Genomic DNA, 27,372 nt, shown 5'->3' on the forward strand with positions numbered 1-27,372 from the left:
TACATCAATAGGCTCTCAAAACAATCCCAAACAGACATACGGTCTTTATAGAGCAAATCCATATAGATTATTTGTCAAATAAACCAGTAAAACAGAATTAGGGGATGGAATATATAACATTCACACTCATAGCTCATATTTTTAAAATAAATCAGTGAAAAAGTATCCTGACAAACAAGCAGCATTTTAATGCCTTAGTCATATTTCATAATTTCAAAATTTTCTCTAGGTTACCTGATAGCCCAGTTTGAGAGGTGCAAGACGCGTGACATTATTTATTTTTGCAGCCAATCACACTGTTGTTTTATTTTATTGATTTGATTTTAGTCATAGAAGCTAAATTCAAAGGCAGGCCACAGGTAAAATCCAACGAACCACATTCACCCCGCAAGGCAATAGTTGAATAGAGCTTTTGAGGTATTGCCACTGCTCCAACACTGAAAGGCACTGTTAGAATGCTTGGATCAAGCCAGGTTCAGCATAGCGTATGCCACTGTCTGCTCACGTTGGTGACTGGACCAGGGCAAGCACACTTTCGCAGTTCCCGCCGGAAATGCAGTCTAGTTTTTAATGAAATTCAATAGCACAAGGGGAGTTAACATGCCTTTTTGCAGAACACTCTTAAATAACATGAACCTATGCTAGCCTAAAACATGCTGGCTCAATATTTGCCTAGAATCTATACGAAAACTAATTTTACATTCTACATTCCCTGAGAGGTTTTTCATTTAGGCTATCAATATAAACAGAGGGAAAGAGAAAGCTGAGCAGTACATAGGTTACATGGTGTGGTTAAAGAAAATATTTGAGTTTGATTTGACCTACATGTTATAATGATTTAAAATGTAATCCTTTAAATGTATCAATGTAACTGTATTCCGAATACCACCCTATTTAAGTACAGTTACTCATATTTTGTATTTTATATGTAATCCAGAATACATGTATTCCATTACTTCCCAACACTGATTACAAAAACAAAGGTAGTGGGTTGTCAGAAATCCTTATACAAGGCTTAAATGGTAAATGGGCCTGGAAGAATTATAAAGTAGAATCTGTCTTCTGAGGCATACTCTAGTACAAAAATGTATTTTCAGTATTTCAAAATAATTACTAGGCCTGTGACATTGTCACACATTCCCAGAGTTGAAAAAAAGGAACCAGTTGTTCATCTAACCTGCATGTCTTGGCTTGTTTTGTTTTGTCACTTGCTCATATCTAAGGCATAGCCTATTTTATCGAAAACACAGACATTGCGTAAGTTACACCTGTAGCATCAATAATCAAACTATTGAAGTATGTCTTGTTCTGTGGAGAGGATGAAAATAGTAATGGCATATTTTAAAGGCGGTGTCTCTACAGAAGAAATAAAAAAGGATGATGTATTGTACATGATCTGCTTAAAAGACTGAGGGCTTTCTTTTTAGCCATCCTCATATAAAAGCTGCTTTACCATGTCCTATTTGATGGACATACTCATAGCTTTTCAATGCAAATAGAGATGATGTTATTCAATTTCCTGTCTGTAATGCCATTGGCGTGAAATGCAGTCTCTCAGGCGTCGATAGAATAGAGAACAGTAAAAAGTGTTGTGGCCATTCAGCTCTATCTATTTGATCTATTTCTCTCCCTTTTTGGAAGGGCCAGCAGATCTTTGACACAAAAGTTCACAGTATCCTATACACCATCCTACATAGGATTAGGATATCTACAATGGTTCCCACATAACAGGTTCAGATACACGCCTTTAGATCACACTTCCCACCCTACCCTGGCAATGTGCATGTTGTTTTGATGGGATGGGCTGGGATCTTATACCCACTGTGCAGTTGACTGGTTTGATCACTTTAGCTAGAGCTGAGACTTGTAAAACAGACTGGTATCGAAAGATTGGCTGTACTTTGCAAATAACATGAAGATCAGTTACATAGTGGCAGCCTTCCTAATAACATTCCTTGGACCGGGAAAAAGTAAGTGTTTTTTGTGACAGTGATTTGTCTAGAAATCTATATACTGTAACCTATGTAAGAAAGGAGAAATTTTACTTGAAAATTATGCAGCTCTGGATACAAGGTATTAATTAGTGGACTTTATCATTCTTAAGTAATCAATCTCTTTTTACAAATAAAAATTATAAATAGCGCATACAATTGTTTATTAAACACATGTGAAACTGATTTTTAGATGACATGATGAAACGTTGAGAGTGAGGGACAAGACAGGGCATGCAACACTGTGCACCTGTCCCCACCCAGATATGGCTGGACAAGCTACTAAGCAGCAGCTCAGGAGCAGGATCGAGAGATCTCTTTATGATTTATGAAATTATTTACAAAGACAAGAATTTTACAAGAAGATGAGCCATTAACATACACACAGCTCTGCACCATTTTCCTCATGAATGGATGCTGACAAATTCTTTCAGCATGACACCCTTTCATACATTGTGGTAGGAGAACAGGAGATTTTAATTGTGCAATTGTGATTCCCAAGCACAATATGCTGATATGAATCTTATGTTGTACTGTATGTAAAATGAAATGAACATTTCTGTCTTTTAAGATAGGCCTACATACTGTATGTCACAGTTAGCTCTCCACTTTATAAGCTAAGGGCTTTTCTTTCATGTTTTGGTTGAAACATAAAAATAATGCTGTTTACTCAAACTTCTCGTTCATTTCTTTAAATCATCAATATTTTACAGGTGAGACAGTTGAACATGCCCCCATTGTCACTCCCCTAAACTATGTAGGGAAGATCACCACAGACACAGTCATATTGTCAACACCACAATGCTACTTTGGAATCCCAACCAACTCATCTTGCAACCAGACTGACTGTGAGATCTGGTTGGTGCCTGCACTGAACTCCTGTAAGTTTTCAAATAAACCCAGAGAAGCACTGAGTTTATGTATTTTACAAATAGGCCTATCTATCTCATAACTCTTTTTTTTTTTGTCAGCAATCAACAATTTTGATGCAGATCAAACAAACCCTGATCTTTTGAGCCTGTCCCCTTATCCCACTGCATTCACTGCCAACGGCTCAAAGAACTATTTCCTGACTAAAGTGGGACTCCTGAAAGATTTCCTGTGTTCATCTGCATCTGCTAGAGACTCTGGAAGCACTTATTTCAGAGTGGGATCAGAGGGAAGCTGTACCACTACTAACTGCAATGGAGTGCTACCTGATGGCTCCACTGTGAAGTACAGTATGACACACACACCCTGATTCATTTTGTGTTTGTGATGTGAATATATGTGACACATTTTTGAAACATCTTTGGTGTAACGGTCCTCCTCCACCACCAGGAGACCCTATATATTAAACCAGATATTAAACATCTTTTCTTTCTCATTTCAGTTTTAAGTATCTCGTTCTTGATCCTGCCAACAAGGCGGTTTTATCTGAGACAAAGTGGTCTGATGACATCTCTCTGTACACCTGTAAGAGCCTCTAATGACCCCTTTAGCACTCCCATGCTGCCGTGCAGGGGAATTGAAGGCTTTAAATGAGGCTCTCTCGTTTGGATTTCCAGCGCAGAATCCTGATGCCATCGATGACAGCCTTCCTGGAAGATCCGCTGCAATGGTGGTCATCACAGCAATCCTGTCTATTGCTATGTTTCTCCTCCTGGTGTTACTCGTGACCATGCTCATCTTAGCTTTGTGAGTCATTCCCCTCATGGCATTTGATTTTATACTGGAGACACGACAAATGCAAATAGTTGTCATTCCGATACTGTGATTGAAGTCAGCCTTTGTTTGTTGCCTTTTCAGGTGCTGGGGTGAGAAGGAGCCAATCCAAGCTCTAGGATCCCTGCGCATTCAACAGTATGACACTCATCACTTTAAGGACCCAGCTCCCCATGTTAACCCATCTTATGAGCATGACCAGAGAGGCCACCCTATATTCAACGTGCCCAGTCCCATTAAGCTTCAGGAATTTGATTAATAAATCATGATGTGTAGCCAATAATTCAAGTATGTCGTATGAATAGATCTACAGTATACCACAAGATTATTTTGGTGAGGAGGAGACTTATTAAAGAATGCTTTTGTTAAATGTTAGAACATTCCCTTAGACACTTTTAAACAAATCTACATTTGATGTAAAATGACAAAATAGAGCATGTACTAAAAAATAAAGGCATGACCAAAGAGATTGGACCAGGTAGGCCTACTAACTGTTGTATCTCTTAGTGCATGCCAAAAATCTTTTTTAAAATGACTCTGGTAAATTGCTCAGTTACAGGAATAAATGTATGTTTGGTATGGATTGGATCCCGGTTCAGTATTTTTATGCCACACCCAATTTGCATGTGTATCAGATGTAATGCTTTCCTCACGAAACACTAGACTCATGACTTGCTTTTTCTAACCAGACTGCCTTTTCTGTTTCTGTTTCTGTTTTTTTTTTTTTTTTACCAAAATATTAAACTAAACTCTAAATGATATCCACATGGGATACATAGAATTGTTCCTCTTTGAAACAGTGGCATGACTCAATTGTTATCCCCAAATATTTGACTATGCTCTTCCAATTTATGGTAAATATGAAGCCAGAGTTCCTTACCCTCGATGACTTCATTTCCCGTGAACCTACAGTACCAGATGCGTCATCCTTCAATCTGGCCAATACAATTCCGAACTGTGTGAGGCAGTCAGTCAATCTAGTATAAACATATCCGCGAAGCCCTTTAGCCACGAATTGAGTGTATAGTGGTCTACATAGAGGGGTAGTATTTTCAGAAGCGGAATAGTTGGCAGTGGCACGTAGCCTAAATGTCGTGAGTAGGCTACGGGTTGTCAGGGAAGTTGGTCGAGACCTAAACGCGCCAGAAACAATCAGCAATGAAAACGTCAAAACGTTGTATCAGGGCTGCTACGATTCTCACAGCTGTCAACGCCTGTTGATATCGCATGACAATTTAATTGAACCTTTCCTGAACCTGTGGATTTAGACAATGGCAAAGCGAAGTACTTTATTTATAAGAATTGTGGAGGGCAAAAACTTGCCAATAAAAGACATGTAAGTATTTTTGCTATTTAATTTCTTAAAAGAGAAAAAGCTTTTCTTTAAGTAACATAACTGTCATTTCCCTCTTGAATAATAATTTTGCCATTCAGGTAGCATGAAATGTCAGTACATGTGAAATATTTAAAATTGGCTGACTGATTGCTTGACTCTGACAGTCTTTGACGAAATTCAAAACAATTATATTGAGTCAGGTGTATTATTTTTGTAAATAAGCGCTAACTAAGTTGATGAGCAGCCAGTCAGCTTTTATTAGGCTATTATTGAAACAGTTGAATAATGTTGTAGACCAGTTCATTTGAGTGCAATAACAACAGCACATCAGTCCTCCAAGGTAGGCTACAGTAGTGATTTATTATTATTGTGCTGTCTTTCTTATTTATATTTTCTTAGTATTTTGTTAATACTTGTCTTAGTAGTTTCTTCGTATTATTATCGACTATTCCAGCTATGAGGCATTTAGGTTATGGGTTTGTTTTCCTCTACTATCTGTGCTTTCTATAAACACGCTATATTTCTTACACATCACACAGATGGTTAATCTGAGGGATTTACAGCATGGGGTACCATAATACCTCTGCAAACATGCTATATGTTTTGCGTCTGCCATAATTCTGTTGTGGCATCAATGACGCACGCATGTTCCTACATTCTCCCTTCACGGGTGTGTGAAAAAAAAAAATCCATTTGGGCAATAGTTTTGTTCCCATTCCGTGACAGCTGGAATTCGATTGCAAGATTTGCCTGTTCCAATGCTGCCACCCCATTTTAAAGCCTGTAGGTTAGTTGGGGTGCTACTTCTGTGGAATTTTTATGGTAATGTGCTAATCATGATAGGGACACCTGTCTGCTCATGAAAGAAATGCTCTTGTAAATAATTTTATGGCTGCTGTGATGTGAGCATTGATGTTAAATGAGAGAAACTCCTTCAATCAGGACAGCAGTGTGAGAGTAGTCTAAAATTGATCAAAGATAGATAGATAGGCTACTGGAAATTTCATCACATCTATGCTTATTAATAAATGAAAATGTCTATTATGTGCATACTGATAGGCTCTTCTTTAAAATTTGATGACACATTTCTCCATATTAAATCTCGATTGGGGTGCAGACACCTTCCAGCAGCATCCATGCAAATAAAAAAGGGTCTCCCTTCATTTGCATAATCATCAATTTCTGGGAAATGACATTTGATTAGAGGTAAGTAGGCATGAAAACGCCATCGGACCATGTTGCTTCGTGGAGGCGTGACTCAGTGAGCAGAAGGCACTGCTTCTCAGTCTGAGGAGCAGATTGTTTGCCCTAACAGCCTAGTAACTATGGCAAGCTGCGCAAACACAACATGCTGCCACCATGCACACTTTCACCATGCTAACCCTGGAATTCTGGGCCATTTATGGCCCAGAATTCTGGTTGATGGCACAGCAACTGGAGGATATTGGTGTATTGTCATCTTGAAAGGCTTGTGATAAGGGCCAGAGGCTGAACTCGGATGAGCCAGACTGAGGCTGTGTTTGTAAGCAGGTATAGCCCAGATAATGGCACTCTCTCTGTGCATTTACTTTTTTTTTGTCTTTGTCGTTCGTGCTATCGCCATTCTGCAGGTGGTGTGTGCAGACGAGTACGTGGTTCAACTGCCAAGCCACTACGCTATTTGATGTAGCACCTGATTCTGACAGCCCCAGGTTTCCCTATTACACTGATAACAACAGGCAAAGATGAATCACCCAGAGTCCTACTCTTCTTTTTTTCTTTTTTCCTTTTTTTTTGAACAGACGTGACTAGTAAATGCTGGCACTATGTGTCACTTCTCCTGAGTCTACATGAGGATTTTATTGGAAAAAAATCCCTCCTCCTGTTTTTAATTTGCTGTTATTTTGTTGGTGACTAATGCAAAAGGGTCCATTTTCCTGTCTGATTTGATGGATCGTGAATAAGTCTGAGCATTTGCTGTGCTACGTGATGACAGCCCATAATAAGGGTGTGCATGTTGAACTGAGCTTTAAATAACTTATGAGATGCAAGTTTGTTTGGTTTACCTGGCTTATGCAAAAAAAACCTCTTTAAATTATAATAGAAATGACCTGTCAAGCCTCTGTAAATATTGTCCTTCAATATCTAGTATGGTTTTTCTGATTTTCAATCTTCTAGCAAATTACACTCGCAACACAAGAAAGAGGAAAATGCAATTATGCACATCCTATTGGAATGTGCAAGTAATTTCTAGGTTCATCACAGGCTAAGGAACAAAAGCTTTAGCCCAATGAACAACTATGGGAATTGCTTCTTTTTTTGCCTTTCAGCCAGGCTTCACCAAGGCCATTTGCTGAATACTCTTTTGTGCTGGGCTGGTAGTAATGATTTGTCCTCATGGTTTATATGAAAGATTAGTGTGTGAACAGCAAATAGCCTAGATGCATGTTCCTCTCTCTCTATTGGCAAGTAGACCTTTTCAACAAAGTCGCCGAAGGCCAAACATGTGGGCGGAATAAAGAGAATACACATCAACAGCTGATGGGTGATGCTGAGGTGCTGACTATTTGTTGGCAGTGTGGTTGCGCTTAAAAGGGACACGTGTGATTGGCTCACTGGGGGCCGCCGGTGAGGTCTGCCTTGTGTGTCTGGAGCCTCTGTCCTTTTGAACTGTGGAGTCGCAAAGGCTGCATGAGAGATGCCTTTATCCACAATCTGCCCTTTTGGCGCAGGCTTTGACACCCCAGGAAGAGGCATGCCGATGCCATGGCCTATGGGATGAAAGGGACGGCGCGTTTTTCACCACCAGGGGAAGAAAAGGGAATCTACCCCCTCTTTTTTCACGTTTCATGTGCCTGCCAATGGCAGAGAGCAGCAATGTTAATTAATTGCAGCGGTCCAGTGGTCCGTGGTGTAACCATGGAGTTTTGAATGGAATGGTATCACCACCAGTGATTTGATTGGGACACCTAGAATCCGATTGGAGAATTAGGTGAAGAATAATTAGTTTCATAATGATATTGTCTCTTATAGTCTTATTTTGTATCTATTGTATAATGGCTTTGTTTTTTTGTTTTGTTTTGTTTTTTTCTCATAGAACTGGAAGCAGTGATCCATACTGCATTGTCAGAATTGACAATGAGGCCATTATCAGGTAGGGATGCAGAGTCCTCTCCATGAAAGCATTCTAACTGCCACAAGGTTACATTGTGATAATTCCCTTACTTTAATGACTTGATTATCATAATTCTTTTGGGTATTCTATTTGCTGCACATTGGCTTGGCAAGCCATGTGAAGATTCACTCTGTGTTAAATCAATTGGAACTGAACATAAGCAGAACATTAAGGGTATGTTTAGGAAAGCGGAGATGTTCAGATAATGCAAAGATTTTCAGTGTCGAGACATGCACACACACAGTGAGCACCAGGAAATGCATTGTAAATAGTCTCATACGAAAATTGACACAAACAAGCAGATGTCAATCAGAATAAAATCATGCATTTTAGTATTATAGATCAACTACAACTCTCTGGTGGAGTCCATGTAAAGTATGGGAATAACCTAACTGCATTGACTAGATGTGTGTCTGTTTTTGGAAGCCTTTGTGTGTGCAATACCTGATTGAATGCTGCCTCATGTAGTTAATATTTTCCTGCCTAACTGCCCTGTCTGTGATTCTGACTTGACCTAAAAGCTAACAAGTTGAATAAAGCCCTTCACCTGAAGTCTGTGACAATCTTTCTAGGGTCTGAGGCTGTACTTTGGAGTAAACATGATGCAGCCTTGGTCCCGTAATCCCTCAGACGCTTTGTATTCAATGTAGGCCTCGGGTTAAAAATTAATCTGAAAATGAAAGGAAAATAGGCACTGAACGGACCAGTTTGTTAGACGAACCTCTTAAACAGTTCATTTGAGTTTCCTTCTCAACCATTTCACCTTTTTTGCTATTTCAGGGATGTCATATTTCTTGAGATGCAGTTTGTCAATCTCCACCATAAATAAAAGTGTAGAACAAAAACTTCAGCCATCAGTTAGTCATATGGTATTATTAGTGAAAGGAAGTGGGCTGTGGCAAGACCATTCTCTGTTTTTGCCTGGCCCTAATCTCGTCAGTGACAACGACTCCTGTGACATCCTATTAAAGTGAAATGGATCGTCTAATTTTCTTCTCATTACCCAAAGAGAGTGGCCAATATTCACTATTGGATATTTCCACCCCCCTCTCCCACAGAACAGCAACAATATGGAAGACTCTGTCTCCCTTCTGGGGAGAGGAGTACAATGTTCACCTTCCCCCTTCATTCCACACCGTGTCATTCTATGTGCTTGATGAAGATTCTCTCAGGTAAATATCCATGTTACACTGTATGTTATACTATACCATACTTTACTATAGTATAGTATAGTATACTGTACTCTACAACACAACACAACACAACACAACACAACACAACACTGTAATGTAGGCTATCTTGTGTTATTGATGATTGCTATGATGGTACATGATGTTTAGCCTAGATGAAGAAGAACAAGATGGAGATCAGTTGCATGACTTTGCTGGTCTGGGCTAACCAAGGACATGTTGTGTTTCCTCAGTCGTGATGATGTCATCGGCAAGGTGTCTATTAGCAAGGAGGCCCTCGCTGCAAAACCACAAGGTAGGAGGACACTTCCTGGTTTTGGTTTTGTGTATTACTGAAGTGGATTACATCACATTGCCACAGCTGACATGCCTCTCAACTGATCTCAGCACTGATAGAAAGGGCATGCCAGCCCACAGCAGACAGTATTACTACATTGGGGAATTCCAAAGTTTGTTCAGATGGATATCATCCTTTAAGAATATATCCTGAGGATGTGCTGGAACAGATAACACCTTTTTTGGGAGATTTGTGAGTGCATGCTATTTTCATCCCATGCCCCCCCCCCCCCCCTGGACTGGCCCCTTGGTCCAGTACATCAGATTTGTACTAGCTCCTTGTATCTACTGACCCAGAAAAGTCACTTTTACGCAAAACTGTTAATGTATGACATTGTAATAAACTTCCTCTTTATTTTAGTAGCCTCACATGCTTAGCTTCATCCGGTAACATCGCATGTCAGCTGAGCTTACTCGTGATGGTGACTGGTGGAAAAACTGCAGGCCAGTGACTGGCCAATCAGCTTGCCTGACATGCTCTTTTACCTCCCCGGCCAGCGGGCCATTGCTTATGTTGAACCCTGCCCATCATGCACTTGTGCTGCTCATAGGCAACAAGACCACTCTGTGTGTGCCATTTACACTTGATCCTTTGAGTTCCCTTTGCACCTTGGGTGTTTCTCTTGATAGACTCTGAGTCATACACACACACACACACACACACACACACACACACACACACACACGCACACACACACACACACACACACACACACACACACACACACACACACATGCACAGACAAAAAAAACATGAGTGGGAGCTAATGCAGAGGTTTGGGGTGACAAACCAAAGGGGTTGAGTCAGCCAGCACCATGGCACGTCAATTATGGTGGCGACACGAACGAGCGCAGGGAAAGATCTTACTCCCAGTTGATCCCACGCAGAGATGATAAATGCCCCTCGTGTGTCCAATTTATCGAAGGTTGGCGAAGTCAGGTCACGGTGGAGTGAAATCATGGGGCTGCTCCTGTGGTGTACGTGGGAAGTGCACATGTGGATCGTGTCTGCCCTTTGTGGATAATTGCACTGGAGAGAGTCCAGGGACTTACTCTTGTCAGATGATATTCTCTCATCGTTATCTCTTATGTCTGCTCACACTAAAAAAATAGAATGCAAAGAATTTCCAGGAGGAAAAATGCTATTCTGTGTCATGTCAGGTGATTTAACCATTTGGGCCGTGTGCTTGAAGGAAGTTGGTCCAGTGTGTATTGATTCTGGACTTTGATTGTGGATTATGTTTAATGATATAGAGATCATTGTGGAGTTCAGTTGTCTGACAGGGTATCTTCTTAAGGAAGTCCCGTGTATAAAACAAACAGCACAAGAGTTGCAGGTGTGATCACTGAGACAGGGCAAAGCCTTGTTATTCACTTTCAGACTCAGCAAGCTGCCTGTGTGAGTGTGTGTGTGTGTGTGTGTGTGTGTGTGTGTGTGTGTGTGCGTGTGTGTGTGTATGTGTCTGTGTGTTTGCACCTTTGGGAGCATTGGTGTGTGTGTGTGTGTGTGTGTGTGTGTGTGTGTGTGTGTGTGTGTTAGTGTGTATGTGTGTGTGTGTGTGTGTGTGTGTGTGTGTGTGTGTGCATGTGTCTGTGTTTGGGAGCATTGGTGCGTGTGTGTGTGGGTATGTGCCTCTACTCCACATTTTTTGTCCATACAGTAGATCGATCATGTTTTCCCTGCTTTGTGTCCAGTGTCCTATCATTTGTGTCATTCTTTATTGTTGGTAGATTTGTTTATAAGTCTACAGTTGCTAGTGAGGCTTCTACCCACTTTGGTCCAAAGATGGTTGTTTCCGCAAATTAAATAAAATATCCAAAATGTCCTGTATATCCTGTATGTCCAAATGCAGCAGAATATCTTTGTTTCCTTGTGAGTGAGAGCTTCTCTCTTCAGGCCGTGCCCTGCGGCCTATGATGTCTGGCAGCTGTAGGAACTTAAAATTGTCTAGGGATTGTTTCAGAAATGAAGTCTCAGTCAGCCAGGAGTTAAGTCAGAAATCTCAGAGAGCTTTATTCACGAATCCGGAGGCCTACGTCGTGTTGCTAACAGACGCAGTCTGATGTTACAAACAGGGAAACACTTTTTATACTTCACTGTATCTCTTATGTCTGCTCACGCTAAAAAAATAGAATGCAAAGAATTTCCAGGAGGAAAAATGCTAATCTGTGTCATGTCAGGTGATTTAACCATTTGGGCCGTGTGCTTGAAGGAAGTTGGTCCAGTGTGTATTGATTCTGGACTTTGATTGTGGATTATGTTTAATGATATAGAGATCATTGTGGAGTTCAGTTGTCTGACAGGGTATCTTCTTAAGGAAGTCCCGTGTATAAAACAAACAGCACAAGAGTTGCAGGTGTGATCACTGAGACAGGGCAAAGCCTTGTTATTCACTTTCAGACTCAGCAAGCTGCCTGTGTGAGTGTGTGTGTGTGTGTGTGTGTGTGTGTGTGTGTGTGTGTGCGTGTGTGTGTGTATGTGTCTGTGTGTTTGCACCTTTGGGAGCATTGGTGTGTGTGTGTGTGTGTGTGTGTGTGTGTGTGTGTGTGTGTGTGTTAGTGTGTATGTGTGTGTGTGTGTGTGTGTGTGTGTGTGTGTGTGCATGTGTCTGTGTTTGGGAGCATTGGTGCGTGTGTGTGTGGGTATGTGCCTCTACTCCACATTTTTTGTCCATACAGTAGATCGATCATGTTTTCCCTGCTTTGTGTCCAGTGTCCTATCATTTGTGTCATTCTTTATTGTTGGTAGATTTGTTTATAAGTCTACAGTTGCTAGTGAGGCTTCTACCCACTTTGGTCCAAAGATGGTTGTTTCCGCAAATTAAATAAAATATCCAAAATGTCCTGTATATCCTGTATGTCCAAATGCAGCAGAATATCTTTGTTTCCTTGTGAGTGAGAGCTTCTCTCTTCAGGCCGTGCCCTGCGGCCTATGATGTCTGGCAGCTGTAGGAACTTAAAATTGTCTAGGGATTGTTTCAGAAATGAAGTCTCAGTCAGCCAGGAGTTAAGTCAGAAATCTCAGAGAGCTTTATTCACGAATCCGGAGGCCTACGTCGTGTTGCTAACAGACGCAGTCTGATGTTACAAACAGGGAAACACTTTTTATACTTCACTGTATCTCTTATGTCTGCTCACGCTAAAAAAATAGAATGCAAAGAATTTCCAGGAGGAAAAATGCTAATCTGTGTCATGTCAGGTGATTTAACCATTTGGGCCGTGTGCTTGAAGGAAGTTGGTCCAGTGTGTATTGATTCTGGACTTTGATTGTGGATTATGTTTAATGATATAGAGATCATTGTGGAGTTCAGTTGTCTGACAGGGTATCTTCTTAAGGAAGTCCCGTGTATAAAACAAACAGCACAAGAGTTGCAGGTGTGATCACTGAGACAGGGCAAAGCCTTGTTATTCACTTTCAGACTCAGCTCTAGTTGGCATAGCCCTGTTGTAGGTCTATGGAGTGTGACAGATGGACATGATATCTGTCCTGCTGAGCATACGCTTTCCACCTATGCTTTATGATGCAGTGATTTTGTTTGAGCTTCCTACTTAACTGTCTGTAATGACACTGCTATTGGTTTACTACACCCTGGTCATGTTTTGTGTGTCATCGTACATTGCAATGACACCAAAATCTGAGAAACTTACTCTAATATAGATATTCAGAAACATGATATAAGATTAAATGGGTCAGCCAAGCCATAGTTGCACTGAAATGTTGAAATGTAACAGTGATTTGATGTTGCCACGCACAATCCCAAATGACATTGGTTGGCAGCAAGCTGGTAAAAATCCCTCTCTGGTTTCTAAAACTGCCCTAAGTCAGCCAGACTTTCTTTTTCCATATTAGTTTGTGGGAACACTGGCTTGGCTGGACAGAGTCTATTTTTGGCCTTCACAACAGGGCAATAAAACACAGCGGTCCTCAATAAGATGTACCCTTGAATACTAACCAGAGCGAAAAGTACTCCACTAAAGTTTCTACAACACTACTCTGATACAACCAGCACAACAAGAAATTGTGTATTGGCTACATTAGTAGGGTGTTTAGCTCATGCCCATGGTCAAAAGGAATCTGTATATAGGCTACTTTACATGCATACAGTACCTTATATAATGAATATATTCTAAAATTTCCCTCAGGATGAATAGAGTATCTATCTATCTATCTATCTATCTATCTATCTATCTATCTATCTAAATACAAAATGTATCTGTGTGTTCATCAGCTCTATTAGATGATAATCTAGGTGCTGCTGTCCGTATGGAGATAGACCTGTGTGTAGAGTAAATGTGCAGATTGATCTGAAGATAAGCTGTTGAAAAAGCATCAGAGGAATTAATTCTATTACATTAAGCCACACAAAGCCAGACTTAGAGTCATGGGATATGATAGGGCAGATTTGTCTCATCGATATTCTCTCTCACATACACTGGTGTGTGTGTGTGTGTGTGTGTGTGTATGTTTATGTGTTTGTGGTTTGCATTTCCAGAGTGAGATAGCATTTGTGTTTGTGTGAGAGTGCATGTACCTTTTTATTGACCTCTGCAGTGTCCATGCACATAGCAGGTTACATGTTTGGTGACTAAAGCTGGTGCACTCGTTTGCCTGTGTGCCTCTGGTGCAGGTGTAGACGGCTGGCTGAACCTGACGGAGATTGACCCTGATGAGGAGGTGCAGGGCGAGATACATCTCCACATATCTGTGCTCGGGGACGGAGACGTACCGACAAGACTCCGCTGTCAGGTCATGGAAGCCAGGTGGGTACAATTACCTGTCAAAGAGCCAAAGAATTTACACCATGTTATTTAACTGTATGACATTAGGGGTCTACTCATGGAGGGTTGTTCATTTGGGATTATTCTGTACTTTGGGCTGATACCAGAAAGTAATATGTAACACAAACAATCAGTCATTAATAAGGCTAAAATAATTACTGGCAGTTTTGGGTGGAAATGTTCATAGTCACAGTTAGTCAACAGAATGATTTTAGTCATGCCTTGTGCTTGTGTAGATGTCACATTCCTTCTACATTCCACAGTAAACATTCCTTCTACATTCCACAGTAAACATGCATTGACTCGACCTGTGTCTTGTACTTGGAATGCTTCTCTCTTGCAGAGATCTTGCCAAAAAGGACCGTAATGGGGCCTCAGATCCTTTTGTCCGTGTCAGATACAATGGAAAAACACATGAAAGTGCGGTAAGAGTGTGGTTACCTGCCCAGTGCCCAACCACAGACAGACATACATAGACACACACACAATCACCAATGCACCCAAACGTACACACACCATAAAGACACTCACACCCACACACACACACCCACACACACACACACACACACACACACACCATAATGCTCCCAATTGTGCACACACACTGACACATACAGACACACGCACACACACACACACACACGCACACACACACGCACACACACACCAATGCTCCCAATTGTGCAGACACACACACACACACACATACACACACACACACACACACACACACACAAACACACACACCAATGCTCCCAATTGTGCGCACACACACACACACACACACACACACACACACACACACACACACACACACACACACACACACACACACACACACACACACACACACACATATGGCAAACGTAGCTGAAACATATGCTGTGAAATCTCTCCGTAGGTGGTGAAGAAGACGCGATATCCCCGGTGGAACGAGAGCTTTGAGTTTGAGCTGGAGGATGCCACTGCTGACTCTCCTCTCAGCGTGGAGGTCTGGGACTGGGACCTCGTCAGCAGGAACGACTTCCTGGGGAAGGTGACTCATCAAAAACATCTCCTTTTAGAACAAAGCTGCCTGCGTGAGTGTGTGTGTGTGTGTGTGTGTGTGTGTGTGTGTGTGTGTGTGTGTGTGTGTGTGTGTGTGCGTGTGTGTGTGTATGTGTCTGTGTGTTTGCACCTTTGGGAGCATTGGTGTGTGTGTGTGTGTGTGTGTGTGTGTGTGTGTGTGTGTGTGTGTGTGTGTGTATGTGTGTGTGTGTGTGTGTGTGTGTGTATGTGTGTGTGTGTGTGTGTGTGTGTGTATGTGTGTGTGTGTGTGTGTGTGTGCGTGTGTGTGTGTATGTGTCTGTGTGTTTGCACCTTTGGGAGCATTGGTGTGTGTGTGTGTGTGTGTGTGTGTGTGTGTGTGTGTGTTAGTGTGTATGTGTGTGTGTGTGTGTGTGTGTGTGTGTGTGTGCATGTGTCTGTGTTTGGGAGCATTGGTGCGTGTGTGTGTGGGTATGTGCCTCTACTCCACATTTTTTGTCCATACAGTAGATCATGTTTTCCCTGCTTTGTGTCCAGTGTCCTATCATTTGTGTCATTCTTTATTGTTGGTAGATTTGTTTATAAGTCTACAGTTGCTAGTGAGGCTTCTACCCACTTTGGTCCAAAGATGGTTGTTTCCGCAAATTAAATAAAATATCCAAAATGTCCTGTATATCCTGTATGTCCAAATGCAGCAGAATATCTTTGTTTCCTTGTGAGTGAGAGCTTCTCTCTTCAGGCCGTGCCCTGCGGCCTATGATGTCTGGCAGCTCACGTCCTCGTCATTTATCTGTAATAAGATTGTTTTGACATTTTATTGCAACAATTTAATGTTGTGTATAACTTCTCGCTCAAAGGTTCTGTTCAACATCAACAGACTGCAGTCTGCCCAGCAGGAAGAAGGATGGTTTCGGCTGGGGCCAGACAAACCCAAACACAGCCAGCACGAGTGAGTATCCACGAGTGGGCTCGCAAAAGTGCACCACTAAAGCACCCATTACGCTTCATTAGGAGACGGAAGAGTCCCAGGCTATTTCTCAGGCCATTTTCATTCTTCACAAGCTTACTTAACCTATTTGAGCAGAGAGAGGAGCAAATTTGAAATGGTGATGTGAGAGTGCCATGGGAAACTCTTACATGGAGAGTGGTAGAAATAAAAGGCTTAGTTTCTCTTTGTCGTACTAGGGCTGTCTGTATTCTTCTGTGTTATTTTCTGATCAGAGTGAGAGTGCGCATCGGAAGATTTAACTTTAAATCCCGTTGGAGGATTGGTTAGTGTATAAAATGGAGAACAAAAGACACAAAATGGGATAAAAGATGTTATTCAAGGCTCAGCTCAGAAATGGCAGATAAGTGAGGAAAGTCCAGCCACAGTGAATGCGCAGCTTATCTTGAAACCAAAAAAAGATGCATATCTCTCACAAGCCTCACCTCCATCATGATGTGGGTTAGATGCCAGATCTGCCCCACGTCCCTGGAGCTGGTTGTGGTGGAAGATGACGGCCTGTGGATGGGATGGGATGGATGGCTACCTTAGCCGGGGTTTTTGTGCGTGGACTTGTGTGTGCATCTGTTGTGGCCCATGTGCTGACAGGAAGTGCTAATCCTTTCCCCCATCTAAATCCCTGGATTTTTTTCCCCTCCTCTCTCTCTCTCTCTCTCTCTTTCTCTCTCTCGTCTCTCATAAAAGATAATTTGGCCATGTGGATTCGCAGTGGGGATTAGTGAGGAAAGAGTGAGGAGTGGGATAGAAGGCTTATGTAAATACTCCCAAAGTTCTGACCGGAGGATGGATGGATGGGTGCTGCCGTGGGCTGTGGTGCTATGGCAGGACATGACAAAAGGGTGACTCGCCAGTTGAACTGGATTAAACGAGATGCTGTGGGTCAGTTTGGGTTGGCCCTGAGTAGAATGTGAAGCACTAAACCAAAAGATCATTCATGTTTTTCCGGACGTTGTCATGAAAGAAGACAGTTCTTACTCTCTCTCTCTCTCTCTGTCTCTGGTATAAAAGTAAGTGTCTGTGTCAGCATTTGTTCCCTTTTTTAGTGTAGTGTATGAGCCATGACCCCTAACTGACTGACAACTGATAATGTAAGTTCATTGAATTGAAACAAATATTTCAGATGAAGAGCAAAACATATTCATTATTCGTTATTGTATTTTATCCATTCACGTGGTTTAGCCTCACGGCAAAGAAAAGCTGTGTTTCCCCATAACCATGTTGCTCAGCAAAGGTTGTAGGATTACATTTACAGCATACATTGACACACAAATCCATGTGACGGGGAGATTAAAAAGACCTGTCCTTTTACTTTGACAAACCACCTCATCACTTACCTCTTCTGCCCCTCTGCACCACCCCTGCAAACTGCCTTATTGAAATCTCCAGTGTTTGTGTCATTCAGTCAGTGATTTCCTGACCTTTTTGTGAAACAGCAAGCGTACTTGCAAACAATTGAAAGATTAATTTTCTGTTGAAGTAATGCTATTTGTTTTGGTTATATGCTACTTGTTTTTTGTCAGTTCTATGTTGGAAAGAAATCAAGAACTATAGAAATTAAAATTTAATTAATTAACCTTAGTGAGGATTATAAGGATACTTCTGTATTTTCAGTATAATTCGCCAAAACAAACCGAATGAAAGGTCATAATGGGTTCGTGGAATTCTGGGTGTTTTGAGGGGATCTGTGAGTGACTTAACTTCATTTCTCATTTTGGGGGGGCGCCCACTTTTCCGGTGGCTCATTCAGTAGATCTTGCAAATGAAGCCCCTGTAATCCCACTCCGCATGGGTGATCCCTTCTGTGTGAATGAATCAAGCTGCCGTTGTTTTCGTTTTTTTTCACCCACTCTCATTTCTCCTTTTTTCCCTCCCTTCCTGTTACCGTCTTCTTTTCTGATTGGATTTTTGACGGGCCACCATCTGTCGCTGGAGATTCTGTGGTATTTGCTATTAGTTGCCTCTCTGACCTGAAGACCTGAAGTGCTCCTCTCCCTAAAAGGAGCCAAAAAGATGCATATACTGTAGCATGCAGGGGCTTGTCAGACAAAGGCCAGGGATTCCTTTTAATTCTGGCCCTGAGCACTGAAGTATCAGACAAATGCGAAGCTAAATTGCGAAGGAATATTGGATAGCTCAAATGTAGACGTAATAGCAGGAAATTGATTTACATGATATGCCACACCAAAACAGGAAGTAGATGTAACTTGGTGTTGCTTGCTTTGATCAGCTTTAAATTATGCATGGCTACTAATTAGCCACCCCTGATTGTAATGTCACAGATAACCTAAAATGTGGAATAGGAATGCATCACAACTCACAAATCCAATCTGTGTGCTGTCACTGCACGATGGTCCAGAATCTTAAGTCTTGATATGTGAATTGATGTAATTAGGGTAGTGTAGGTAAGATAGCAAAATAGGTGTGGTAGTTCTGCCTAACGCATCAAACCATGAATTTCAATCGTCACAGTGCACTGACCATAAGGCTGCCTGCATGTGAATAATGTGTGCATCTTTCAGCATCATCTGGTCAACACAAAAACACAAAAACAACACTTCCAACCTCTGCAAGCTCAAGGCATTTTGGGAATACATAAAATGTAAGTGCATTTAGCACAAACATCAGATGAGTATGCTTTGCTTGATGTCAAAATGTCATCATGGGTTGCAGAACAGCAAGTGCAAGGACCCATTAACGGGGCTTGCGAGTATACTATTTTATATTGTTGTAAAGCTACAGGAAGAGACTGGTTTATTTAGACACTGGGGAGTAATGTCTGAGGTTTGAGTTTATAGATCTCTTGCCTGCGCACATATTTTAATGAAATGAATGTGAGGGCGAAGGAACTTTCCTACCGTCACGCAGAGACCACATTAAGGGGGTGTTTTGGTCTTGGGTTGTGTGCCTCCGCGCGACTGCCCCTGCTGTCATTTTGTTTGTTCCATTATATGAGCCCAATAAAACGGGCCGACCCACCCAGCCTAATGAAGCCGTTGGTGCCATTTGGATTTTATGAGGCATTTGCACAGGATGGTGGCTAGAGTGGAGCCATCCGAGCGGAACTGGTGGTCAGCCACTGTGTGCTGACTGGACGGAATAGTGCGGCAGCATTTTTGCTCAAGTTATTTTCTGGAGAAAAAAGGCGGCTTCTCTAAACAGCCATAGTCAGAAGGCCTCAGTTTACAGTGTCCTAGAAAGGGTTGTTTGTCATTGTGAATTCCAGTGTATTGTGTGTTAGATTTCTCAGTAGTAATGACAGTCAGTATTGTTTTTTTTGTGTCTGCCCTAAAAATGTGCGGGTAAACCAGTGTTAATGCATTCCCTTCCTGTTAGTAAGTTAGTAAGGCTGATAAGCATCTTTACACAGGGTGACTCTCTGTTATGGGATTTGGAATGAAGATCCAAAGCACAAGTCACATGCTCAGAGGTTCCTTCAGTGTGTGTTTTTCCCAATGAGGGTTAGTATGGCTTCCTCATGATGATGAAGCATGATTAAAAAACGCCTTGCGCATTGAGTCTGGGACTGCTGGCTTGAGTCTGGTGATGTTGGCATCTGGTGTCATCCTCTCTGCCCCAGGGGGACGCTAGGCTCTTTGCGGCTGCAGCTCCGACTCAGAGATGAAACGGTCCTGCCCTCCAGCCATTACCAGCCACTCACAGAGCTATTGTGTCAGTCCGTGGGCTCCCATGTTAATGTGAGTCTAGCTTTAATTTTAATTAATGTAAAATAAACGTAAAACTAATATATAAACTCATTATTTTCATTATTTATATTTGATATTGTTATTGATATTATTGTTATTATTACTATTATGCTTAATGTAGACTTTTTCAGCTTAAGAAAACTGTTCATTTTAACTTTTGTAATACTAATACTTTAACTTTTGTAATACTTTTGTCCAAAGCGACTTACATATTCTGTAAGTCGCTTTGGACAAAAGCATCTGCAAACTACTGTAAGCAGAACCATAATTAGATCTAAGTGAAGATTTTGACTTGCTTTGGGGACATTCCAGGGCAACTGGCCAGACTTGATCATGCTCATCGATGAGACCACCACAGCTGAGAGTCGACAGGAAGTGGCCAACAATTTGGTCAAGCTCTTCCTGGGTCAGGGCCTGCTGAAGGAGTTCTTGGATGTTCTCTTTAAACTCGAGCTGGACAAGACCAGTAAGTAAGCAAGTACAGAATACTCACCCTCCCTTGTCTTGAGAATCTTCTCCAATGATCATGAGGATGTCAGAGGTATCTGTGACCAAAGGCTTGCCAGATTCTTCTCTATTCATTTGTTGATAAATGGTTGAGAGTCATTGGATATGCATGACATGCAACCTTATTATCATGCTCTATGCGACCACTGATGGCACCCTTCACTTCACTCATTAAAACGGCCTTAACATTCCTGATGTTCGCAGTCCTAGCCGCCAGTAATTGTGAAATATTTCAATCCACTCACATCAACTCTCCATGGGCCCTAATGTATTTGGCGGGCAAAGTGCAAAGTCTGACAGCAAGTAAAGTTCTCGTGCTTGAAATACAGCTAGTAAGTAAGGAAATAAGTAAGTAATTTTAATTTCTATAGCACATTTACATCCAAAGTGCTTCGCAATAAAAGAAAAAGACTCCAACACCAACTACAACTGACATCTCCAGACAAAAAAAAACAAAACATAACGTACCTCCAGACAGAAACAGACATAATACAAACAGGATCGCCATCTGCAGTTCCCACAGGCTCAAAGGCCGTGTGGCATATGGGACTATTGAGCTGAATCAGTGTTTACACTTCAGTGCCTCACACCATGATGTCAAACTAGCTGATTAGCTGATTAACTAGCTAACTAACTGATTTTGTGTAGACGTTTATTTAGACTTGTTAAGACTGTGCACTTTGCCCATCATTCAAATGAGGACCCCATATGTTTCTGATGTATGATGCTACACAGGTGTTGTGAAAGTGGCTTTATTTGTTCCTTTGATCCTCATTATTCTCCCTGATGAGCATGTTGATGCAACCCTTTCTCAATCAAAACTCAATCAGAATGCAACTCGTTTTTACTTTCCCATCTCTTCTCTCCCAGCTGAGCCAAACACATTATTTCGGAGCAACTCCTTGGCATCCAAGTCCATGGAGTCCTTTTTAAAGGTTGGTATTATTCATCACGATCAAGTGTGTTTTTCAGAGCTGGTTTTACTTGGCTGAGCTCACGGGTGGCTCATAATTCTCCTTGCTTGCTTCTCATAGGTAGCAGGCATGCAGTATTTGCACAGACTCCTGGGCCCCACTATAAACAGGATTTTTGAGGAGAAGAAATATGTGGAGCTCGACCCCAACAAAGTGGAACTAAGGGAAGCTGGGTAGGAGTGGGACTCTCAGTCGTGCATGCGGCATGATTGAATATTGCATGCGGCTGCGGAGGTTTTTGTACTTCTTGAGGTTTTTGTCGAAGTTTGCGAAGTTCTGGTGCTAAAGAGCAAAAACATTAAAGGCGGAATTGGGTGTTTTTCATCTTTCTAGGGCAGATAGCTGGCACTGAAAGCTTTGTTACTGAGAAACTTGTCAGTCTTTGGCAGCTGCTCAGTGGTATTGTTTGCAGTCTCAAACTCCCTCCAAACAGTGCCAAAATAACAGACATATACTATCAGTTTGGAGTGTATATTTTGAACGAGCAGCATTTTTTGGGAGCAGGGCATTGGGATTGTTGGGCTTTAAATGGATGTGTCATTGAACCTCATTCAGTTCCATTAAGAACCTGCTAATGTGTCTTAAGATTCTCAGCAGTGCAGTTATCCGCTCCATTATACCATGAATGACTGTAGATTATGGGGGGTTACTGTATAGATTGAGAACACTGACCTGCTGATGTAATGCAGTGGGATTAAATGTGGGACTAAAATCCAATTTTTTATAACTTATAGTTATGGCATAGGATATTTTTCTGAAAAGAAACTTGACTAATGTGTTTGTGTGTGTGTGTGTGTGCTTGAAATGTGTGTGTGTGTGTGTGTGTGTGTTTTTGCATCTACATGTATGCATTTTACAGGTGCACAGGGCTTCACCGAACGCAGACTGAGGCTGATATTATCCAGCAGAGCACCACACACCTGCAGTCCTACCTCTCGGAGCTCCTGAACGCCATCTTACAGTCAGCCACGTACTGTCCCCTGGTCCTTTGCCAGGTTTTCAGGCAGCTTTACCAGCGTGTGCAAGCTCGCTTCCCTGACCCAGAGTACAGGGTGAGGAGCTCTTTACCCGACAGCTCAGATTTCATTTCAGTTGAAATAATGGAATATATGCTCTGTATGCCTAGTTATGACACTATAAAACTGTAATGTATCACTTTAATGATATAATATATAACATCATGTAATATAGTACTATAATAATAAAACAAAGGTCTTGTGTAAATCCACAGTGTTTTTGTCGTGCCACCATAAAGAGTGTCACGTTTAACAATAACATCCTTTGACACGCGCTTGTGAGCTTCCTGCTCTGAGCTCTTGGTGTGTCTGCGTTTGCAGAAGGTGAAGTTCATCGCTGTGACGAGCTTCCTGTGTCTGCGCTTCATCTCGCCGGCCATCATGTCGCCGAAGCTCTTCCACCTCCGGGACAAGCACGCCGACGCTCGGACCAGCCGCACCCTCCTCCTCCTGGCCAAAGTAGCCACTTCTCCTACATTCATCCTTTTATTACAATGGTCATTTACCAGACAGTTTGATTTTGGCATGTAGTATTTTAATTTTGCAGTAAAGTTGTAGTAGTACACAGTTTTAGCAGTAGTAGTAGTAGTCTAGTTTTTCTTCCTCTTAAATGTACCTTCTCAAATCAGACAAACTCTCAGAGCCCACAAAAAAAAAACACTTCTTTTTTTCATTTCTCTGCTGCACAGGCCATTCAGATGATTGCGAACCTGGACACCCTGGCCTGCTGCTCCAAAGAGCCGTGGATGAACCCCCTGCAGCCAACGGTCCAGCAGGGCATTGCCCAGCTCAAGGACTTCATCACCAGGCTAGTCAGCTGTGATGATGCTGAGGGTGAGTCACAGGCTCCGCACCGGAACAGCTTTATGATATATCACATCAGGCCTCTGATTGGCTCCCGTGGGAGAGGTGCCAACTCCCTCACGACCTTAGAATCCATTTCATGCGTGTGTACATGTCTGACACACCTCCTTCGCTCAGTAAATATTTAACTTTCGTCAACCTCAGCAGCCGCTCTGGAAAGGTGGGAAAAATAAACCTGCTCACAGCAGCTGGTGGTGATTCGGTTGTTTGTGGGTGTTTCAGACCTTGGTCTGCAGGAGAGGATGAGTCTCCAGTGCGGCACCATGGAGAAGGAGGGCTACCTGCTGCTGCACAGGACCAAAGACAAGTGCATGCCCATGACGTCGCCTTTCAAGAAATACTTTGTGACGCTCAGCAAAGACACCCTGTCTTACGCCAGGACCCAGCACTCCAAGGTGGCCATGTGGTTGAAAAGATGCACCAAAACTCACTGAACTCCCTGCACAAATATACAATTTGATCTTACATATAAAATATTAAAATGCATCTCCATTCATATTTATGTAATTATACTGTATAATCTGTTCCCGAAAATATCCAAAAATGTCTCATAATTATGTTCATTCTTGTATGTGGGTCAGCACTAAGATATTTATAAGGCAATGCTGCAACAATATTATCATATTACACAAACGTTGGAGCCTAATTTGTCACTGAAGACCTCCTTCTCTCCTGTTTGGATGGTGCAGAAGAGCTCGTTCATCTCTCTGCCCAAGATCAGAGCTGTGGAGAAGGTGGAGGAGAAGAGCTTCGGGAGCGCCAATGTCATGCAGATCATCTCCTCAGATGACACTGGCCAGCTGGAGACTCTCTACCTGGACTGCAAGGTGAGATACACCTTCAACAATTAAGGAGCAAGGAGATTGATGCTGTTATAGACCCTGTTGTAAATCTCTCTCTCTCTCTCTCTCTCTCTCCTTCTAGAGTGTGAATGAACTGAATCACTGGCTCTCTGCCTTGAGGAAAGCCTGCAGTCACAACACGGACACTATGAGCTCTTACCACCCTGGGGTCTACAAGGCAGACAGATGGAGCTGCTGCCACCAAAAGGACAAAGCTGGTACTACAAGTTGGATAATACAATGCTGATGCTGCTTTCTCAGAACTATTGATTTGTCCTTCTCAGTTCACCCCCTCTGTCTTTCTCACACACCTACACACACACACACACACACACACACACACACACACACACACACACACACACACACACACACACACTAGCCTGGACACGTCTACCTAGATATCTTTTCAGGGAGATACTAGTCTGAAACACCATAGTTCACTAACGTTTCCATTGGTCGGCAGATTACAGTTTCGAAATGGAAAGTGTAAACGCCTGCAAACATCACAAATTACAGTCGGAAGAATGTGTACATTTATTTACAGCAAAAGTAGGCCCACATACATTGTTTCCTGACTGCCAATACTGTTTAGTGTCAGTTTGTAAAGTTTAGGCAAAGTAGGAAGTAATGTTATGAATCCCCGAATAATGTGATTGGTTAGGCTGGACTAATGATTTTAAAGTTAGGTCCTGATGCAAGTGTTTGAAAGGAATCCCTATCGTGAGTGACCACACTCTATTCACTTCAAGAATGAGTTTTGTTTACCAGGCTACACACACACACACACACACACACACACACACACACAGAGAGAGAGAGAGAGATACAACTTGTATGCATACACACATATAGTATATGTATGAGAAGGCAGGTTTGTGAGGGTTATAAGTGAAGATGAAATGACTGCTGTTATCAGAGAATACATTATAAATGTCATAATATAAATGAAATATGAATGTCTTTACAGACACAGGTTGTGACAAAACAAAACACGGAGTCACACTACAGGAGTGGTACGACCCTTTGGATCCAGATTTGGAGTCTCAGCTTATTTACAGACATCTGCTTGGGGTTCAACAAGTCATGAAGTAAGGCACGAGTTTTGTCCTCATGGAAATATTATTAGTCATTTTAGAGTCATATATGGAAAGAATTGTAATTCATGTTGCACTGTATCTGCATTTTGTTTTTGTCTCTCAGGGAAAAATATTTAGAACTAAATAAGTTACATGAAAATGAAGAGGAGCAACCTGAAAAAGGTAAACTATAAAAAATCTTCCACTATGTATGTCATGACATCCCATGTGAACAACTGTATGTGTTTGTTACTACAATAATGCCACTGCACATTTTTCTGATGTCATCTGGTTGCTGAGTCACATTCAAATGAGTTAACGGTCATATTCAAAATTAAAAGACCACTGCAAATTTGAACATGACCGTCAACTCATTTGAATGACACTGAGCAACTGTAGGATGACATCAGAAAATGTTGGTCTGAGTGGTCTCTTCATTTTTTCCAGAGCTGTATTTCAGGATTTGCAAAGAGGGCCGTTGTTGGACATGATCATCTTGCTCTCTGTTTCAGGCCAGAAGAAAACAGATGGAGTAATGCGATTCTTCAGTGTTCTTCAGGACCTACATAACTCACATTTGGCAGTGGAGGAGGAGGAACGCTCAAAGAATAAGAACAATTTCCTTTTAGAATTGCAGACATAAGAAAGACCCCACACTGCAGAGATGCATTCACACACAGGGCAGACCTCACCTAATCGTCACAATACTTCTAAAAGGGGCATGTAGCTTCATTTTGAAGGTGCATTTTGACATAATGGTATCGTGGTTTGGTTGCAGGCAGAGTAAGTTATTATCAGTTTTAATCTGATTCTAATAATGTTATGCTTCATCATCTCCATGTAATCACCAAAAGAGTGTTTGAAATACTATATGCAGGATCCCTTTAATAGAAGCAGCAGTGTTGGTACTTGGTGCATTAAGCAGTATTTATGAAGGATGATGTTTTGTTTCATTATAAAGACTAAGGTGTAGAGCACATTAATAATATCCAGTGCAATCGCCAGTTTAAATTGCCAATTAGAAAAAACTTTATTTTTATAGTTACGTTATTTGATGGCAGCTCTTATTTTCATTTTTATTCCATTATCACATGAGGCTAATTCTTTCTATGGAAGATGTAGATGTTATCATTTTTACTTGTGTATAAATGTGTCTCAAGTAAGTTTGTAGATGTCTTATGTTGTGTTTAGTTTTTGTGTTTCAATTCAATTTAATTGTATCATTTGTTATTTTTATATTTATTATGCTAAAAGCATTGTCCAAGTAAACATTTGATTCTTTGACATGTTTGCCATTAAACACTGATGTTTACAGATTGTGGAAGCAATGAATAACAGTCATTTTGTTGTGTTATTCTGTGTAGATAATGTCCGCAGCTTAAGTATTATCATAGTATTGATGATACCAACAACATGTTGATGATTCTTGGACCTTTAAACATTTTGAAAGATGTACTCAACCCATTGTCTTTGTCATTCTCTGTGACAAGTCTGTTTTCTGTTCTTTTTTATGTCCAAATATTATATGTATAAAGATTTGTATTGTGGACTTCTTAATAGTAAACAGTGTGAGCATTTTCTATCATTGATTTGTCATATGGCTGTATAATACTGAAAACAATAAAAAAAGTAGTTTGGTGCATGTGGATAGTTCTTTCTTCATCCTGCCACTAGGTGTCGCTGTAGCTTTCTCTTGCAGTGTAACATTGGGAACAGGGGCAAAGAAGTTTGGACTGATTAAACAGATTAGTAGGATTGAGTTCCACTCTAAGTAAACTGAGACCACCCACAGTTTATCACATATGGTCATGCTCACTGCCCTGTCATTGAATCCCTTACATACCAGTACTTTGGCTTAAGCCTT

At 41.5% G+C, this 27,372-nt stretch overlaps 2 protein-coding genes across 3 annotated transcripts; both read left to right on the top strand.

Moving 5' to 3' along the window:
* Nucleotides 1-1,796: 1,796 nt before the first annotated feature.
* On the top strand, nt 1,797-4,278 carry upk3b (uroplakin 3b). The gene is made up of 6 exons (XM_076273678.1): nt 1,797-1,970; nt 2,705-2,872; nt 2,963-3,206; nt 3,364-3,446; nt 3,539-3,668; nt 3,780-4,278. Exons 1-6 carry the CDS (start codon nt 1,913-1,915, stop codon nt 3,952-3,954), a joined length of 858 nt encoding a protein of 285 aa, XP_076129793.1. The 5' UTR covers nt 1,797-1,912; the 3' UTR covers nt 3,955-4,278.
* A 373-nt stretch (nt 4,279-4,651) lies between these two features.
* Nucleotides 4,652-27,148, top strand: rasa4 (RAS p21 protein activator 4). Of its 2 annotated transcripts, none has more exons than XM_076274060.1 (21): nt 4,652-5,031; nt 8,108-8,164; nt 9,244-9,357; nt 9,609-9,670; nt 14,340-14,472; nt 14,834-14,915; nt 15,392-15,526; nt 16,374-16,465; nt 20,100-20,217; nt 20,539-20,692; nt 21,604-21,668; nt 21,768-21,880; nt 22,567-22,759; nt 23,045-23,182; nt 23,413-23,557; nt 23,810-23,982; nt 24,277-24,414; nt 24,512-24,647; nt 25,400-25,520; nt 25,633-25,691; nt 26,021-27,148. In XM_076274060.1, exons 1-21 carry the CDS (start codon nt 4,967-4,969, stop codon nt 26,149-26,151), a joined length of 2,424 nt encoding a protein of 807 aa, XP_076130175.1. In that variant the 5' UTR covers nt 4,652-4,966; the 3' UTR covers nt 26,152-27,148. The 2 variants fall into 2 exon arrangements, with proteins under 2 accessions (XP_076130175.1, XP_076130176.1); XM_076274061.1 differs by having other exon boundaries at nt 25,956-26,026.
* Nucleotides 27,149-27,372: the final 224 nt, after the last annotated feature.

This window comes from Alosa pseudoharengus, unplaced genomic scaffold (genome assembly GCF_046254945.1).
Source record: "Alosa pseudoharengus isolate Yale_2024_CS ecotype anadromous, Long Island Sound unplaced genomic scaffold, YU_APseudo_1.1 YU_APseudo_1.1_scf_8, whole genome shotgun sequence".
NCBI lineage: Eukaryota > Metazoa > Chordata > Actinopteri > Clupeiformes > Clupeidae > Alosa > Alosa pseudoharengus.